Raw genomic sequence first — 18,773 nt, forward strand, 5'->3', positions numbered from 1 at the left:
ACGCCTATAATTCACGTGTGAGAAAAATCATATCCTTAATAAATATAATATTTATACTCATGCACGATGAACATAATATTATTATAATGTATACATAACAGGAGAAACATTAATGCAGCTGAAACTGGCGATGAATAAGTAGCAGTGAAGAAGATGAAAGAAAAATATTATAAAAGATAGATATGAAAATGAATAGTAGGTATATAATAGTACGTTTTTCGAGTAGTAAGTGGGAACATTGACTTGCACATTATGACAGAATAAAATATAGACGTATTTATTATTATATACTACATCTTTTAAAATTTTAAACCATTTATTTGGGTTTTTTATATTTATACAAATGTTAGTTAAATAAAATTTCTCTATAGATTAATATTTATTTGAACGTTTCAAAAAACCTTTAAATAATACAAATTACATGTATATAGGTTACGTATACATGTATATAATTTATGAATTTTCAAGTGTATCATTCACGATACATAATGCTTTAATGACTTATATAACCATATATTTATATATATCATGAGATAACAATTATTATTAACCAAGAAGGGCAAATTTGCCATGGGTGATACACTAATAAATAGTTTTATTTTGTACGGTATTTGTAATAACTAGTATAATAATATTATACGTCTATTTTGCTGCAAATTATTTATTATAATAAATTTACAAAATGTTTTTAAAAAATGTCGTTTTCAGCAGGGGATAATAGATTATAAATTTCGTGACCATAAAATATACAGATACGCATATTTTTCTTCAAAAAAGTCAGATTTTAGATTTAATTTGTGCAGTTTAGGGATATTATAGTTATAACTTATAAAGTTTTAATTTAAATTGTAAATTGTAATTATCAAAAATGTATTATTATTTTTAAATCGGTATTTTTTTCGTAATTAATTTGCATTATTTTGTATTTATCTTTAATGTAAAATAAATTCTCAATACTTACCAATGCAAAAATATTATGTTGTTGTCATCACAAAATCACAATAATAGGTTTTTTAAATAAGATTTATAACAAAAATATTTGTTACATTAATTGTAATTTGTATTACAATATGTTTATTGTGCATTAGTTATTACTTATTATCTACAACACAATATTGTTGTTATAAACTCTTTTTGAAAAAAAAATATTTAGTAAGATCTCTTATAAAAATTATCATTACTAGCTATAGTAAACAAATTGAACTATGTATAAGGCAGACATCAATAAAACTTTGCATGTTGAAAAAATTCAAATGGTTTAGTTGTAATTTCAAAATAAATTTAATAAAACAAGTTGATAAATTATTAATAAACTGACAAAATATTAAAGAATTATTTGTATTCGTTCTTCGACAATCTAAATTATAATTTTTATTTTATAATTTTTATTTTCGATCCGAATAAATTGTTAGTACCTACATGGTCGGCTCGAAATACAAATTGCAGTTTGTTTCATCGTTATAATAATGATATGTATACTGTGATCAAATTATTTGGCTTTGCGTGGTAATCGATTGGCTCTGCGGAAAGTTGAATAATATATCGTAGGTATGATAATTTTACCCTACTCAGGAATAGCTAGTGAGGATAGGTACTGGAATGATGCCACTATATCGCCTGCTATAGCCATAATAATAATATTACGCCGACAATTTATCGTGTTCCTACTCTCTACTGAAAAAATGTGTACCTACGGGTATTGTAATATATTATAATTTACGTTATTATAATCGGTGATAATATTTGCCTTCTACCGCATCGGATGTTACACATTATGTTATAATAAGTCGTATTATAAATAGTACCTATCTCGGGCAACGGACCGTGACGCGCCGATTTGCAGCGTGTGACCCGCACAGACGTGCCAGACGACGTGTCACTTGGCGGGTATCGCGCGCGCGGCGGCGGAAACGCGACGGTCAGTTTCCGGTAATTGAATTTTTCGGCGGCGGTGGCTGCGTCTTTCCGGTACACGGTGCCCGATGCACATTGTTATTGTTTCGTAAGACCAATTATTATTATTCTTACTAACTGGCGGGTCGGCTTCGTGTCACCGTCACCGCCGCTTCTCATTCCGTGCATTATTGTCGTGTTCAGCCAGTTCGCACACTAAACAAATGTAGGAAGTGAAGCGGTGACCACTCCGTAGCGATCGGTCCCGTGTCAAATCGTACCGTTCTCACACCGCATAATGTCCCTTGCACTGTTGTAGGAATACGCATTTAGAGGTATCATATAGGTATAGATGATGTGTATATGGATACTAGATAGGTATAGTATAATAATATAATATTATGTATATCTTACGTGGGGAAATGCACACGCCACCTTGGCTGTTGTCGTGACGTCTATTGTGCATTAAATATGGGTAATAAATGGGTTACTACGCATGTACACAATACGCATTATTGTCACGATGTCATTTGTCCGCGAACGCGAAGATTACATAGGTATTATTATTATTATTATCGCTAGGTATTATCATTTATCAGGTGTTATTATGTTATGACGTATCTTCACGTCTCATGCATTGCACCGCAGTACGTATCCAGAATTGGAAAGTCTGTGCACGCTCGTCTTATAGGTGTAATGCGATTGGCAAATTAATGGCTTTTCAGTACGACAGACCAATATGATTCAGAAAACCTGTTGACCACCGTTTCAAACATCAAAAACCGTTTCAAAATCCAGTAAGTTTGTAATTAATGTCTTTACAATTTTTCAGTATTTCAATTTTATAAACAAATGTCAATAGGATCAATCGGCCAATGTTTATTTTGAACACCAATAAAATGAGCTATTATATGACGTTACCACTGTTTTATAGCTTTTAAATAAGTGTTTAAGTAATTAGGCGAATGTGCTTGAATCACAATAAATCTGTACAAAATATAAATGTAATTAATAATCACGCAGGAACACTTTCTATCGCAAGTACACACATTTTAATAAATATCGCCTTAAACCGATTTTATTTTCCCAAATTCAAACCATTGTAGGGTTTTTACAAACATCTAAATTAATTAAATAATATTAAATACACGAACTTATTCAGTCAATACGAATTGACGAGTTGTGGTTTTAATTTTTATTCAACCATGCGACAAAATAAAATTGAAAGAAAAATTAATTTTTGATGGTCGAAATGGCAAAGATAACTTTTTTTAGTTAAAATAATAACTGAAAATTAAACACATATTGTATCTAAACTCTAAAGTTTTATCAAAAATCGACTAAAATTGTAAAATTTTCAACCCACTGTAACTTTCCAATACTGCAGAGACATGTATTAGTAACACATCGGGATATGCGAGTTATATATTATTATTATTATTATTATACATTCTCTATTTCCTTTAAAACGAGAAAATACATTTTGTCATCAATCACGTATTAAAGTGGTAATATATATATAGGTTTATGGAGAAAATAATTGGAGATGATTTGTATTTTTTTCATCGAATGTTTGTTATAATATCCATTGTTGATGCTAATATTTTATAATAATGTTAACAATTTATTTCCGTAGTATAAACGTGAGCTTTCGGTTATTGTTTTAACACAATCTGATTTACGAGCTATTTTGTGTCAATCACAATTCACAACAATGATTATTTTTGCTATTAATCGACATTTGAAATCTTTTATAAATATGCATATTACGATAGTTATAAATTATAGTATGATTCAGACTACATGTTTTGTTGGTATAGAATACGCCACTGATGCAGGTCACGTTGAATATAAATGCAAAATTATAATATTCAGAATTCAGATACACATTTTTTAAACGATCATAGTTACCAATATTAAACATCAATGGTATGTATATAAATATTAATTAAATTTCATTCATTGTCTATTCTATTAAACCAAATTGCCCAGTTAAAATTTTTGAAGTGTAGGTATATAAAAAAATAAAATCCATCATATATTAATAATTTCTATTATATATAAACTAAGAAATAAAATTTGGAACTGTAAATGTAAAAGTAATTATTAATAAAATTTTAGACTTTTTTTATAATGAGTTATTTAATATAAAACTTAAATGAATCATTTATACTTTTATCTAAATTATTTATGTATCTAATTAATTATTTATAATATATTCTACCTTACTGTACTTATACCATATTTGTAATACTATGTAAAATTGCCGTTTCGGCGTTTAATAAACAAAAAATAAATAAATGTAAAGTCTTATTCAGTTGGTTTTTTTTTTAGAGAGATGAGAAATTCTATTGTTAGGCAGTTTCTAAAACGGTTTTATTATGTAGCACTCACCATCACGTTTGTTCGGTAAAACAGCTAAAGCCAAGTTCAAGAAGACTGCACATGCTGTTGCCAACAAATACGCCCTCATCTAGAAAAAAAAAAATTGATTTAGCAGAAATTAATATGACCAGCTTCCTAAATCTATAGGTACCTACTTAAATAATTCGGTATACATTCATATTATTATTTAGTCATTTTTAAAATAGATTTTATAATATTTAGTAGGCACCCATTTAAAGAATGCTTCCACACCTCTTTGTATTATAATGTAAACTTATAATTTAATATATTTTTCGATTGTTTATCTTAACAGCATGTTAATGCGAGTATTAAATATTATCCTTATACATTTTGATGATGAACAGAATAATTTATTAAAAAGTGTTGTTCATTTAATTTTCGTATAATAATAATCATACTTCATATTAATTTCAATCAATGTGCAATCTCACAAGAAAGGCTGATATTCGATTAAATGTGAACGTGAGTTACTGACAGTAAAAGCGCTTATATTTCACCTCCTGTTTGATTATATAAAACTTGGATTTAAAAAAAAAAAAAAACCTAAAACGGTACTGATTCAAATTATTTATTGGACCGTATACAGAAATTATGATATAATCCATAGATTATACGTTTTCGAACGGTGGTGTCCTGCTGTGGCGCAGTAAGCCACAAGAATCATACTAAAAATATTTAGTAATACAATCATGTTGTCAAATATTTGATTTAAGTATTCATTTCTAGTTATATCAAAATGTTTTTGGGAGATATTATATATATTTTTTCCTTGGCTTAGTTTCACTGATAAAATTACAGTGCTTACTATACAAAAACACAGAGTAATAATAGTAATAAATAAAGAAAATAATAGATAATTATGTATGAGCTGATTATATTTTTTATTATGTATTATGTCTATAAAAGACGTAAGTGTACTTCAAAATAACGTAAGTCCATTGAAGTAAAAATTAAAAATTAGTTAGTTAATCTTATACTTTAATTTGATTTTATAAGCTATTAACTTATAACTAATCAAATTTGAATTAATTTAATATAAATGTAAATAAATCACTTTATATCATACATGTAGTCATGTAGATAGCATAAGAGTGTTAGAGTAATTTTTTATTTATTAAATTAAATACGAGTATATTTAAAATAATTAATTATTTTGTTATGAATACGTCATAATGGATTTTCACCTTTCTCTTTTTCCCAATTTTTAAAATAAATTACTGATGACTATGTGTACATTAGGTATATTTCAGTGTAGTAGTATATTAAATATAATGATTAATTAATTAAAAATGCTTAAATATCTAATTCTCTGCAGGCATTCACCTATATTTCAATAGAGTAGATTTACAATAATTTGAAAAGCATTTTTCATTCGTAATTTAAAACACAAAATAATAAGTAAATTGATGAGAATTTTAATACCACTTGAATATGAGTAAAATATTTTTAGCTTTAAATTAACAATAATTCATACTTTAAACATTCCTTGTAAATGTCTTATAAATTTATAATTCATATCATATATATATATATATAATATATATATATATTATTCTTAAAAAAAATCAATAGAAAATTAATTTTAAGTTAGTCAGTTATGTTGGTATAGAATATACATTAATGGCAGGTTTAATAATGTAAGACTCAACTAAGTACTTGTATACTTACTGTAAATGTCTTAATCCAAATTAGTGTTAAAAATCCTTAGGTTATCCTTGGTTCACATTAAATGTATTTCAACTTTGTTGACGCAAAAACGAAACGAAAATCAAAACAAACATTAAAATACAAAATAACGGTACGTATTGTACCTTTTTTATTTTATTTTTATCGTTACGACACTGGACAAACGGTGAGCGCGACGTAAGCAAAAATGAAAATGAATGAATAAACAATCAAACGATTTTGGACGGCAGAGAGAATCCGGCGATTCCCGATCCCGACATGGTGACTACAAATTAATATTGGATGGGTGACGGTAGGCAATTCGTATTTTATATGAAGATTTTTCGAGGGACGAGAGGGAGAAGAAAGTGATTATGGTAGTGGAGGCTGTAGTGGTGATGGTGGTGGAGGTGGTTGCGACCTTGTCGATGAAAACTCAGACTATAATATAGTTACCGAGTTACGTGATACAGCTTAAGATTATATTGTATATATATATTGCTGAAGGAATTTAGGCACCTGCTATAATTCAATTCCGGTCTGCCATCAATACGTAATGCATTATGTTTTCACACAATTACTTGCAACACCTTTTGACCTCTAAGAGTTGGTTAGGGCTGGGCCGTAGGGCTACTCGGAGGTATAGTCATCTGGTTACAAGACACTATGGAAAAAATAAAAAAATATACCTACACAGTGACATGTTTAAATTTTTTCTCATTGTTTGTTTTAATTCATTACAATGTATTAGAATACAAATTGGTAGTTAACATATTTTTTTTATACTACCTACTTTTTTAAATTTCCATTGCAATATAGCAGTTGTATCTGATACCATTGATTTTATAATATGATTAAAATCAATGCTACCTTAAGCTATTTATTACTAATTGTATAGACTATATTATAGTTCTTATCCCACGGTCATCAGTAAACGTTTAGCCGCAACTGACATTGATTTTTACCACCTACCATCCAGGACGTATTTTTTAATCCTTACTTGAGATAATTTCAATATAATATCATTATTCATAATATTATAATTTAGCTAAAGTTTTAAATATATATCTGTTCCTGTTGTTAAACTATGAATTTGATAATTATTATTCATTTTACTGTATATATTGGGGTTTCCCAAGTTGTTCAGGATAAATGATTTGGTTCTAAAAATTATTTCATTTATAAAAATAACTTTTTTGTCAACGACCAGCGATGGTTTACAAATTTAAGTCTTGTGCGAACGTAGTGACAATGTAATTTAACCCAACAAAATGGACTATATACACCAGGGGTCGGGAACCTGCGGCTCTTTGGATAATTATCAATATATCGATATCCGTAAAATATAAATTATATTATACTAAATAATATTATATTTGTATAAACAATAATAATAATAATATAAATATAAATAATAATGAATTAATGAAATAAAGTTTTCCATATTTTCTAAATTTAAGACGTATTATTATGTTTTTATTGCCTACTAAAAAAAGGTTGTTCAAACCTGCAGTGTGGCTCCTGGATACCATAGTTTTGTATTTTTTTGAAAAAATGGCTCTTTCCTACGAAAAGGTTCCCGACCCCTGATATACACTGTTCATATTTTATGGCATACTGTAACAAACGCATAATATATTCAGCATATTGTATTCACGTAATATATATTGCAAAAAACGGACTTTAAATTAAAATTATAAATAAAATAAATCTCCTTGTATATAGGGATATCAGACTAAATTTACTTCTATTATTGAGGTTAAAACCGGTTAGGTGTAGAGTGATAAGTCCCGTTTACCTACGTTATATAGGTAGTGTACATTTAGTTCCTCCAAAAATGTATCTTTTAAGTTGCACTTTATTAGTTTTTAATTTTCTTATTTAATTTTATTTATTTGATGAAACATTATATTTACAATCTGTATTCACAGTAATACAATAATTAAATGTGATCACTTTTACAATAATTTAATAATCATGAGTACCGATGGTATACAACTATGTAATAGTGGTGCAAATTCAATGCTTTTAGGATTTGTATGTTATACACGTACCTGTATAGTATATCAGGTATAAGCACTTTAAACAGTACAATATAATATTATAGTTGCATAGTTGCCGGGTTTATGATCAAAAATAATATAAATAATAATAATATCAAATTAATATTGGTTAATGATGCATTGGAACTATTGCCAATTTCTAATAATTGGATATGAAAATAATACGATATATTTTAAAATTAGTATGATTTACAGTACATGACATAATCCCAAATACTGCAGTGCTTAATATTTGTATTAAAATATCTATAAGATATTATCGTTTCTAGTCGATCGATTTCATGCTATGCTAATTGCTACCAATAATTACCATATCTATAATCCTAGTTTCATTATATGATTATAATTACGACTATACCTACCTAATAATATCAACCGTAAAGTGCTGATACAATAATGATAAATTTTCTGCTTCTGTCTGTATACTTCATTCTATATAGGAAAATGCTAGATGGTTGGTACAGCTAAGATTTCATTTTTAACAAGAAGACTATTTTTTTTAAAGAGAGCGAGAGAAAACATCAAAGAACTTTACATTTTTATCGGAAATCGGTAATAATATTAACAAACGAATACCCGGTAAAAGCTATCCAAATGAAAATGAAAAAAACATCCTTGAAATTAATATCAACAGACAAAGTATTAAACAATGAAATTAAATATTCAAACACTTTTCTTAAGTGAAAATAAAAGTAAAATACAGGTAAATCGTGTTTAGAGTCATTGATTTAAGCTATATTATCTTTGTATTTTTATCGTGAATATTATTCTATCTCAAATGACTCCAAAAATTATACTTGCTAAATTTTAAATTTTAAATTATTTATCTTTGCTTAGTATAGGTACCTACTTTCAAAACTAAAGAGAGACATGTGTTGTTCGGTGGGCGCCTCTCTACTTCACATTAATTATGCATGCATGGTTATGATGATCTTTCCTTCTTTGTAATATTTTTATTAATCAATCAAATAATGTATTCAATTACTTGTCACATGAATTGTGGATAATTGTCTTTATTGTGTGCACCTATAAACATGGCTGATATATATATATTCATAAAACCATAATTTGTATAGGTATTCGAAATTCTACGCAAACAAACATTATAGCATTTGATGTTTTCTATTGAGTCATAAACGACATAATGTGGTGTATAGTGATCGCATAAAAAATAGCCATCTTATGAAAAACGAAATGCTACGTTATAGTGTTATACCTATATAATAATAATATGATATATAGTGGCAATATTTTTAGTTGTCTCAAGTACCTATACTCTATAGTATGCCTGCGTATAGCTTAGGTAATGAGTTTTTATTTATTTTTTTTAAAAAAGTATTTCCGTCTGTTCTCACTGCTTTGCCCACACGCCGATAAAATAAGTGAAAAGATTTAGAGCATTCACTGCATGCCGTACAACACTCATTCTGCGCATTTAATTTTCAATTTTTGGACGCGAACCGTTATTCGCGGAGTGTGCATTATCTCCTTAGTCTGTTCTGTTCCTACAAATGGAAGACAAATAAATTAAACTATTAGTGGACGGCACGATTGCGCAACATTCTGTTCACAACCACTGTATGAGAGATATCGCTTGACCATCAAATTACCCATTGACTTGGTGTGTTATATCAAACCATAAACCATATATAATAACATTAAAATATATACGCATACGCTGCACTGAATTTGCTGCGATGAAATATTCATTTTTAATTTCTCATCGTTTGAATAGTTACCTACAGCTTCCGCCGTGGAGATTTTGTTGACTTCTCCGCTATCAATGCCATTTCCGTCTTATACATTTTTTATTATGGGATTTGATATTATTTTGTTCGCACAGACGAACAGACGATGAACATAATTTAACGACACCGACGGCGACGGCTATAGCTTACACGCTACTGGACACATCACCTACTATACAGTACTCGTACATGTTTTGCAGTTTTGCTTCTAGCGAACAACGTTTAAAATGTAAGCAGAACATAAAGGCGTATCGAGGAATTGGTGAATCTCGGTCACCTATATAAGGCCAAACTATTATACCTTAATAATAAGCAGTTAAAATGCTTATAAACTTTAGTAAATGCATTTTACTGATGACTCGTAAGCTTGTGGTGCAATTAGAAAATAACTTATTTTTATTTTAACAACCATATCATCTAGATTGTATATACGTTATAAGCATTTTTAAGAAAAAATTAAATAAACAGTATAATTTTAGTGATATGGAGTAATAATCATCATTCTTAAAATGTAATAAATATGAAATAGAAAAAAGTTGTTATGTCATGAAAAGTGGATTTTAAGAATATAAATGTACATTGTACAATGTATTGTATAGTTTTTCCGAATTATTTCACTGTGATGATTACATTATGTTAATTTCTAATTAAATCAAATCACTTTGAAGAACACAATAACACGTCGAGGATAACATTTTTTGTTACTAGGCATAATTAGAATTTTTCTGGAAACATGCCACTTATCACAATTTTTATAAATATCAATATTAAATTTCTAGATATTAGATTGATATTCATATTTAAATATGTATGTTTGAGATTCATAATCTCTACAACATGTAATGTGTAATGACGTTTAACTTAGTCGTAAATAAGTTCATATCTTAAATTATGATGATAAATAATGAACCACTACTAGAAAAAAAGAGTTTTAATTGCGAAACTAGAATTGAAGGTTTCGATAATTATATTATAAACAAAAATATACAAGTAAACTGAGTATAACTTTTTGTAGCATTTACGATTGTTTATTGGAAAACTATTTGGTACATAAAACAACTGAAAATCGTTATAAAAAATTGCCCTTCTAAGTATAATAAGTACCTATTCCATATCCAATTAATTTTATTGTTGCATAAAATTATTTTGAGTTGAGTTTTTTAACTCGGGGTTAACAGACCCAAATAGTTTTAATAAAAAGTAAAAACCATTGTAAACCCAACTTCGATCGCTTAGTGATAAAATTGAAAGGGGGGGGGGGGTAAGTCAATTTCTAACTCACATTGCACATTGTTACCGTAATACTAAACAACTAGACATTAATTTTATACAAGGGGATGCTTAAGCTCCAGGTTTTTTGTGACTCAATGAGATACCAAACATCATTATTTGCCTATATGTTCGCCTATATTAACTACAAAAAAAAAAACAAAAACCATAATTTCGGGCACATACGGGACAGTCCAAATTGTTTTTAAAACAGAAACACAAAATGGGCCCAGCAAAAAAATTACTTAAAATTAATTGTTTTGATTTAATTTTAATTTTGCTATAAATAATAATATATTATATCAATTATTATGTAATTATATTTGTTACACGATACATGATATATTTTATATTTTTATTCAAATTATTTATTATAATATAAAATCTATATAACGATCTTTCTTTGTGTATTCGTCTAGTATAATACTAAGACCAAGATTATCAACAGTATCTCTCGCTTGATGTGCAATATAGAAAGACAATACTGAAACGATCTTGTGTCATAGATGTTCTAGTCATGCAGTTTTTAATAATCAAAAATTACTATTGTGTTATAATTGTAATTCGATAAATTATCAACTTTTTTTCAGTATACAAGGCAGCTTCCCAAAAACCTGCTCCAAAAATTCCTCCAACTAAGCGCCCTGAATTCAAAGATAACTCCACAGCAAAATCTTACGCAGAAGCAACCAAACAACAATAAAACACACATACAGAAAAATTCACCGACACCTGTTCCATGTTTATATCTAATTTAAGCTCATTAATCAATCATCTTATCTCCCTACTCTCCACAGTACTAAATACTCTCATTGCCAAAGGCAATATTTCCCCATAATTACATTTGTCCGGATTCCCGATTAAACCTATACATTAAATCACATAATATATCATAGTTAGATAAGCAAATAGCTAATATTTATATAAATATATTAAGTATCAGAATATTATTGTAATCTTAAAATCACCATTGTTAACATTATCCTTAGTGTACTTCAAAAATATTTTAATTTTAATTATCATGTTATAATGTTAAAATTACTATGTAAACTGTAAAATATCTGTAGATTTAGATAGATTAGATGTTTAAAATAAAAAAAATCAACTTTTTTTCAAATTTTTAAATGATTTTTAGGGATGTTAATGACCCGGTAATGCTTTGCCCCTCCCCTAGTTGCACCAATTCGTAATATGCAATTTTGTGCAATGGTGAAATTAATACAAAGTTTGAATTTATATATTTATATTATTTCGTTATCTTTGTATAGAGTAAATTCTACAATTTTTAATTTATAAACAAATAAGCAATAAATAATACTGCACGCATTAAAAATTTGTTTTCTTTGCATATTTTCATGGTTTTGACTGCATATTATAATATGATTTATACGTCATATTTTTTTATAATTTTTAGCACATGAAAATCCACATTCTTCTGATTAAAATCTGGGTTTGGGATTCCTAATCAATACCGAAATGGTAACTTTATTGCCGGCATTCCGTGGTACTGAAATTGTATCCGATGGGTACCTAAACTATCTTAACGTTAGTACACGTTGCCTGATACGACTGTTTCAGGTGATGTTGTAGATAAATGTAGATAAATACATTACGTGTGTATAATAGTGTCAATAAATACGTTTGCACTTGTACCTTACAGGCTACAATATAATTATTAATAATTCAACAGTTCGGTTTTGTTTGGCTGGTTTTCACTCGGAGATGACTACAACGGCTAATATATTATGGAGACTATTACGAAGGAAAAGCGTTTCGGACGAATATGATGTAGTCAATTATGCCGATAAAATATACTTGAACACGATGTCATAGTGCCTATATGCTCACACATCATTACAGAGAGGGAGCACTGCACGATAACACTATATTGATGCGCATAATAGATAGGCGTATATTATTTCTCCGGTACATCGGTTACGGCCGTACGATTATATTAAATTTGCCTGCGCCGACGAAAATCGAGCAATTAATTTCATGTTTTTCACGAATTGTATTATAATAAATACTCGTAAATAAATATATATATATATATTTGTATAATGTATAGGTACGTGTAATATTACCATTCATGATGTAACTGGTATATATATATATATATTTATTTATTTACGAGTATTTATTATAATACAATTCGTGAAAAACGCGTAGACGACCATAATACTACATACGGTCGGTGTGGTACATTATTTTTGTGACTTTTCCTTTATGTAAAACATATAATATTATGATGAATGAAACGAATCGGATGCCATTCGATTGTATGCATTACATATGTGTTGTGATGATAAATATAAATAAAACAGAAACATTTATTATTATTACCCAGCACCGCGAACTAACTGACATGAGAATCCTTTACACAATATAGTATTTATTTTTTTAATATGTTGAAAAATGTCCTTCATAATAATGCGCGGGATGGATAATAATGTAATATGTGAAGAGAGAAAAAAAATGTGAAATTCGATATGAATATGTGTGATGTATTATACAATTGAGAAAATTCTTCCTGGTGTTTTGAGTTGTCTCACATTTTTTTCAGGTCACACATCTATACATATCATATACCAATGTAATTTCTAAAAAGTATCGTCATAATATTTTAATTTAATTCAAATGTTTTTACCAGATATTTCACAAAACTTTTAACATCGAAAACAGCACATACTCGTAAAGGTCTAGTAGGTATTACCTATTTTTAATATCATCTAAAGTGAAATAAAAACAGTGTTAATATTTTTTGTACCGGTAAGGCAGTGAAACCGTTTATTTTGACCCAGTTAAATTTTCGCCCAGTTAAATTTTTAGTAGCAAAATTTTACCAGAAGTAAATAATAGCTAGTAAAATATCACTGAAGTGATTTTTTGTAAATACATCCGTACAATTGTAAAAAAAAAAATACAAATTAAATGTTAATGAGGTAAATCAAGAAAAATGTTTGGTCGATGAATATCTGGATTAATAGAAATATTTTAAATTTCAGTTTAAAATCGATAAAATATGTTCAAGTTGATGATAAAGAATAAACACATATAACATAAAAACAATAAGGTTCTATAAGTCAACGAAACAGAAAATAGTCAAAGGCTGATGAAAAATTATAATGATTGGCTAATATTATATTAATATTATTAATTATATTTGTACCTATTTCTTTTACAATAATATTATGAGTTTTTTTTGATACTTTATATTTTGGAGTAGTTAAAGTCCTTCAATATTCAACCTTCAATCTTGAGAGTGATTTCTAGTAACAAATTTGGTGTTTTCAAAGGCTAAAACTAAAAATTTCCAATATTTTTAAAATAATAGGGACAATAAAAAAATTGAGTATTAGCTAAAAATAAAGTCTTAAATAAATTATTAATAATTGTTGAGTAAATAAATTATAAAATTCCCTAAAAACAAAAACTGACACATTGTATCCACTTAGAAACGCTTTTCACGTGCAATAAAATTTAATTTTGAAACTTTGGACATCCATTACAGTGACCTCCTCACAATGAGGTAAATTTATTACATTCACTATAATACAGTAAAGCATGTGCATTATTCAACCCATCCAAAAATTCTGGTGGCAGAGTAATGTACGTCAGCAAAATAACTTCCAAGTATTTTAAATACAGTTATATAAAATATATAAAATATGTATTTATCTAATTTATTTCATTTATTATATTATGATGGGTGTTTGGATTTTTTATACTGTGATGTATTCATTTTCTTTAAAAAAATTATTCAATTGTTTGTTTCTTATTAGATTCTGAGCGGAGCGATGAATGTATTGATTTTACCATGATGTGTGTTTTTTTTTTTGTGTGTGTCATCACAATTTGGGGAAGTAAAAGTGCTTCGATTTTTGACTTCAGTACCTTGTTCGATCAGAAAGTGAATCTAGTTGGTACTTTGGGGGGGGGGAGGGGGGTGTCAAAGTAAAAATTCTTAATATTTTTCTAAATAATCGGGAAAAACAAACTAAAAATTAAAGGGAAAACTGGAAATTTTACGCACAATCAGTTTTCAACAAAATCGATTTTGGTTTTTGATGTAATATTAAAACAAATGACCATAGATACATGCAATTTTCACTGAATGTTTATATAAGTATATTCTATCCACCATGCAATTTTCAAAAATTTTCGGCTTAAGTTGAACTATTAATAGGTATTTGCAATTTTCCATCATTATTAGTTTTTTTAAAATTAATATCGATAAAAATATATTGTTAGGCAGCAAAGCTTGAAAATTTAATACAAGGCTCTTAACATATAGTTACAATAGCAGTTGAAAAATAAAAGAAATTCACAGTCGCAATTTTTTTTTATAAGCATTCAAAGTTTGAATTTTGACAAAATACGTAAAAATTACGAAAATTCACAAATTATTTTAAGCTAGAAATTCATAAAATATTTTATTTTTAAATCTATGGTTTAAAAATTTAATACCAGATTCCTTACAAATTTTTCAATCTTTATCACAAATAAAAAGTTCACTGAAAATTCAAATAAAATTTTTATGAGCATTTGAAATTTAAATTTTTACAACATTGGATTTTCACTGGATTTCACATTTAGCGATTTTCTTATTTTGGTGTAACTCTAAAACAAATGACCGCAGATACTTGAAATTTTCACTGAATGTTTATATAGGCATTTTATATATTTTATAAAATTTTAAAAATATTTTGATTTGTTTTGAGCTGTTTACTGGTATTTTAATTTTTCAACTTTTTTTGTTTTTTTTTCTATAAATATCGATTAAAATTTATTTGTTCGGTAGAAAAGCTTGGAAATTTAATAAAAGGCTTCTAACACATTGTAACAATAGCAGTTAAAAAATATTAAAAATACATAGGCACGATTATTTTTTATAAGCATTTAAAGTTCAAATTTTGACAACATACGTAAAAATCACGAAAATTCGCAAATTAATACAATTTTATTTTAAATCTAAGATTTGAAAATTTTTAATAATCTATAATATATCCTAGACAGATAAACCGTCTTCGCTCAGAATCGTTTTTCGTATACAATGATAAAATATCATTGGATTCAAATTTAATTCCATCCATTACAGTAACCAACTTGTAACCTACTGTACAGCAAAGTGACATCCACTTTTCCCGCTTTTTTTAATTGTAAATTACTACAAACGTATAGGTAAGAACATCAATATACATAAAATGTTTTCTTAGTACTTGTGCTGACGTAATTTTACTAAATGTTTTAATTAACGTGGGGAAGTTTGTAGTTAGTACCTTCATAATCGTACTTACAATTTTGAAAAAATTATTTACATATCATGAGACTTTGACATCTAACACGGTACATTGTAACAGAAGTACTTACACACTGTTGTGTACAATTTCCCATAATAATATAGAATTCATTACAAAACGTTCCGTTTTTGTAATTGTATATAATTTATTGTGTTAAAATTAATTCTATCATCGTGCAAATAACTGTTACTATTATTAACCTTTATTTGCTATCATTATAGTGTATCTTATACTTAATTTTGATATTTAAACACCGGTCCCCATTCTGCAGTCTCACAATAAAAGTGTATTAGCTGGATACCCATATTAGGAGCTTACACTGTTAAATTTATAAATAGTATTACCTACCTATAGCATTACTGCATTAGTAGGTCATTTTGTAAACCTAGATGAGAAGTGTTAACCGAAAATGTGGTAATATTATTATCATAATTTAATTACAATGTTTTATTATTTAATGATAACTATAATACTTTAATATGATATATTGTATCATACCTTGTCTATTATAGACTATACTAATGAAACTATTATTTTGTTTCTCATTTTAGTTTCTGAACGAAGTGATGAATGTATTGATTTTACAATGATGTGTGTTTTTTTTTTGTGTGTCTGTGTACAGCATAACTAGTTGAAATAATGCTTCGATTTCAAACTTTGGCGGTGGTTTTCAATGTAAAATTGAAGATCCTTGGTGCATTATAGAGGTCAAAAGTAAACATTTTCCAACAGTTTTCAAAAAAATCGAGAAAAACAAAAAAAAAATGGCAAAAAAACTGGAATTTTTACGCAAAACCAGTTTTCGACCAAATCGATTTTTTTATATGGTTGTAATTCAAAAACTAATCTCTGTAAATACTTGAAATTTTTACCAAATGTTTATGTTAGTGTTATCTTTATACAGTTTAATTTTCAAAAATTTTTGACTTTTTTTGAGTTATTTATAGACCACTGAAATTTTCAATTTTTTTGAGAATTTTTTTTTGAAGTGTCGGAAAAAAATGTTGGACGACCAAAAAAACTTGAAAATTTAATACAAGGTTCCTATGAGTTGTTCTTATTGTAACTAAAAAAAAATTAATATTCGTAAGTCACAATTTTTTTTAATAAGCGTTTATAGTTCAAAATTTTACGAAATCTGTCGAAAACGAGAAAATTTGCAAGTAATTTTGAAGTTGACAAATCATAAAATTTTTAGGATTAAAAATACAACACTAAGTTTTCCATAAGTTTTCCTTCAAGTAGCTATAGAGAAAACTCGAAGCATCATTATAGGAAAAATTTTAAGTGCGTTTGAATTTTAAATTCTTACGAAATAGCGTAACGATAACGATTTATCCTCAAACGATTTTAAATATTTGTTATTATTCAAAAAGTATAAGTCGTAGATACTTGAAAATTTTACAAGTTATTTAGATTGGCATTTTCTTTACATGATTTAATTTTCAAAACATTTTGACTTTTTTTGAGATATTTATAGACAACTGAAATTTTCAATTTTTCTGAAAATTTTCTTTTGAAGTGTCGATAAAATTTTTGTTACACTATCAAAATACTTGAAAATTTAATACAAAGTTCCTCATAAGTTATTCTTAAAGTAATTAAAAAATTATAAAAATGCATAGTGACAATTTTTTTTTATTAGCATTTGAAGTTCAAATATTGACTTAATACGTAAAAATTACGGCAATTTTCAAATTATCTTAGATTGAAATTAATAAAAGTTTTTCTTTTTAGATCTAAGATTTGAAAATTTCATACAAGGCTCCTAACATATTTTAAGCTAGAAATTCATAAAAAATTTTCTTTTTAAATCTAAGATTTGAAAATTTTTAATGATCTATAATATATCCTAGACAGATAAACCGTCTCCGTTCAGAATTGTTTTTCATATACAATGATACCTATCATTGCATTCAAATTTAACCTACCTTAGTCAGAGGTCTACCCCACCCCCAATGAACAGCAGAGCGATACCCACTTACCCGCTTTTTTATGTTAAACCCAAGTTGCAGTTAATTTTCAAAGATAGTAAACTTTTTTTATTATATTATGGTTCTTTACATTAACTTGTTAGTTGAAAAAAAGTAGCTATAATGTTACTCAATATAAATAAAACTGGGCTCAATGCTTAAATTTGCATTATTTTAGTATTTTTCTGTAAGTTAATTATTCAGCGTCATGTTCAATTAGCAGCACCTAGTATTGGTATACGCATCCAAAGTTACACACTTTATACACATTCACTTAACCCAGATAACCGAGTTCTATACCTATTTTTTTTTTTTATAATTACGTGTTTTTTGCCTTTATCGTAATATAACAATTAAATATAACAACCACTTTTCAAATAATAATTTAATTTCATATGTAACACAAATATGGTTGATGTGGTTTATATACGTACAAAGCTAATATTTTATTGTTTG

General features: G+C 27.4%; 1 protein-coding gene across 1 annotated transcript in view; it reads right to left on the reverse strand.

The window, feature by feature from the left end:
• The window catches only part of LOC107162871 (uncharacterized), an 11,607-nt gene extending 5,355 nt beyond the window's left edge, over nt 1-6,252 (reverse strand). The window contains exons 1-2 of the mRNA XM_015509989.2: nt 5,968-6,252; nt 4,288-4,366 (exon numbers count right to left, since the gene is read on the reverse strand). Coding sequence (XP_015365475.2) covers nt 4,288-4,366 — 79 coding nt within the window. The 5' untranslated portion in view covers nt 5,968-6,252. The remainder of the gene's footprint in view (nt 1-4,287; nt 4,367-5,967) is intronic.
• Nucleotides 6,253-18,773: the final 12,521 nt, after the last annotated feature.

The sequence above is a fragment of the Diuraphis noxia genome, unplaced genomic scaffold, assembly GCF_037042655.1.
Source record: "Diuraphis noxia isolate RWA-SAM2 unplaced genomic scaffold, SU_Dnox_SAM2 contig0003, whole genome shotgun sequence".
Classification (NCBI taxonomy): domain Eukaryota; kingdom Metazoa; phylum Arthropoda; class Insecta; order Hemiptera; family Aphididae; genus Diuraphis; species Diuraphis noxia.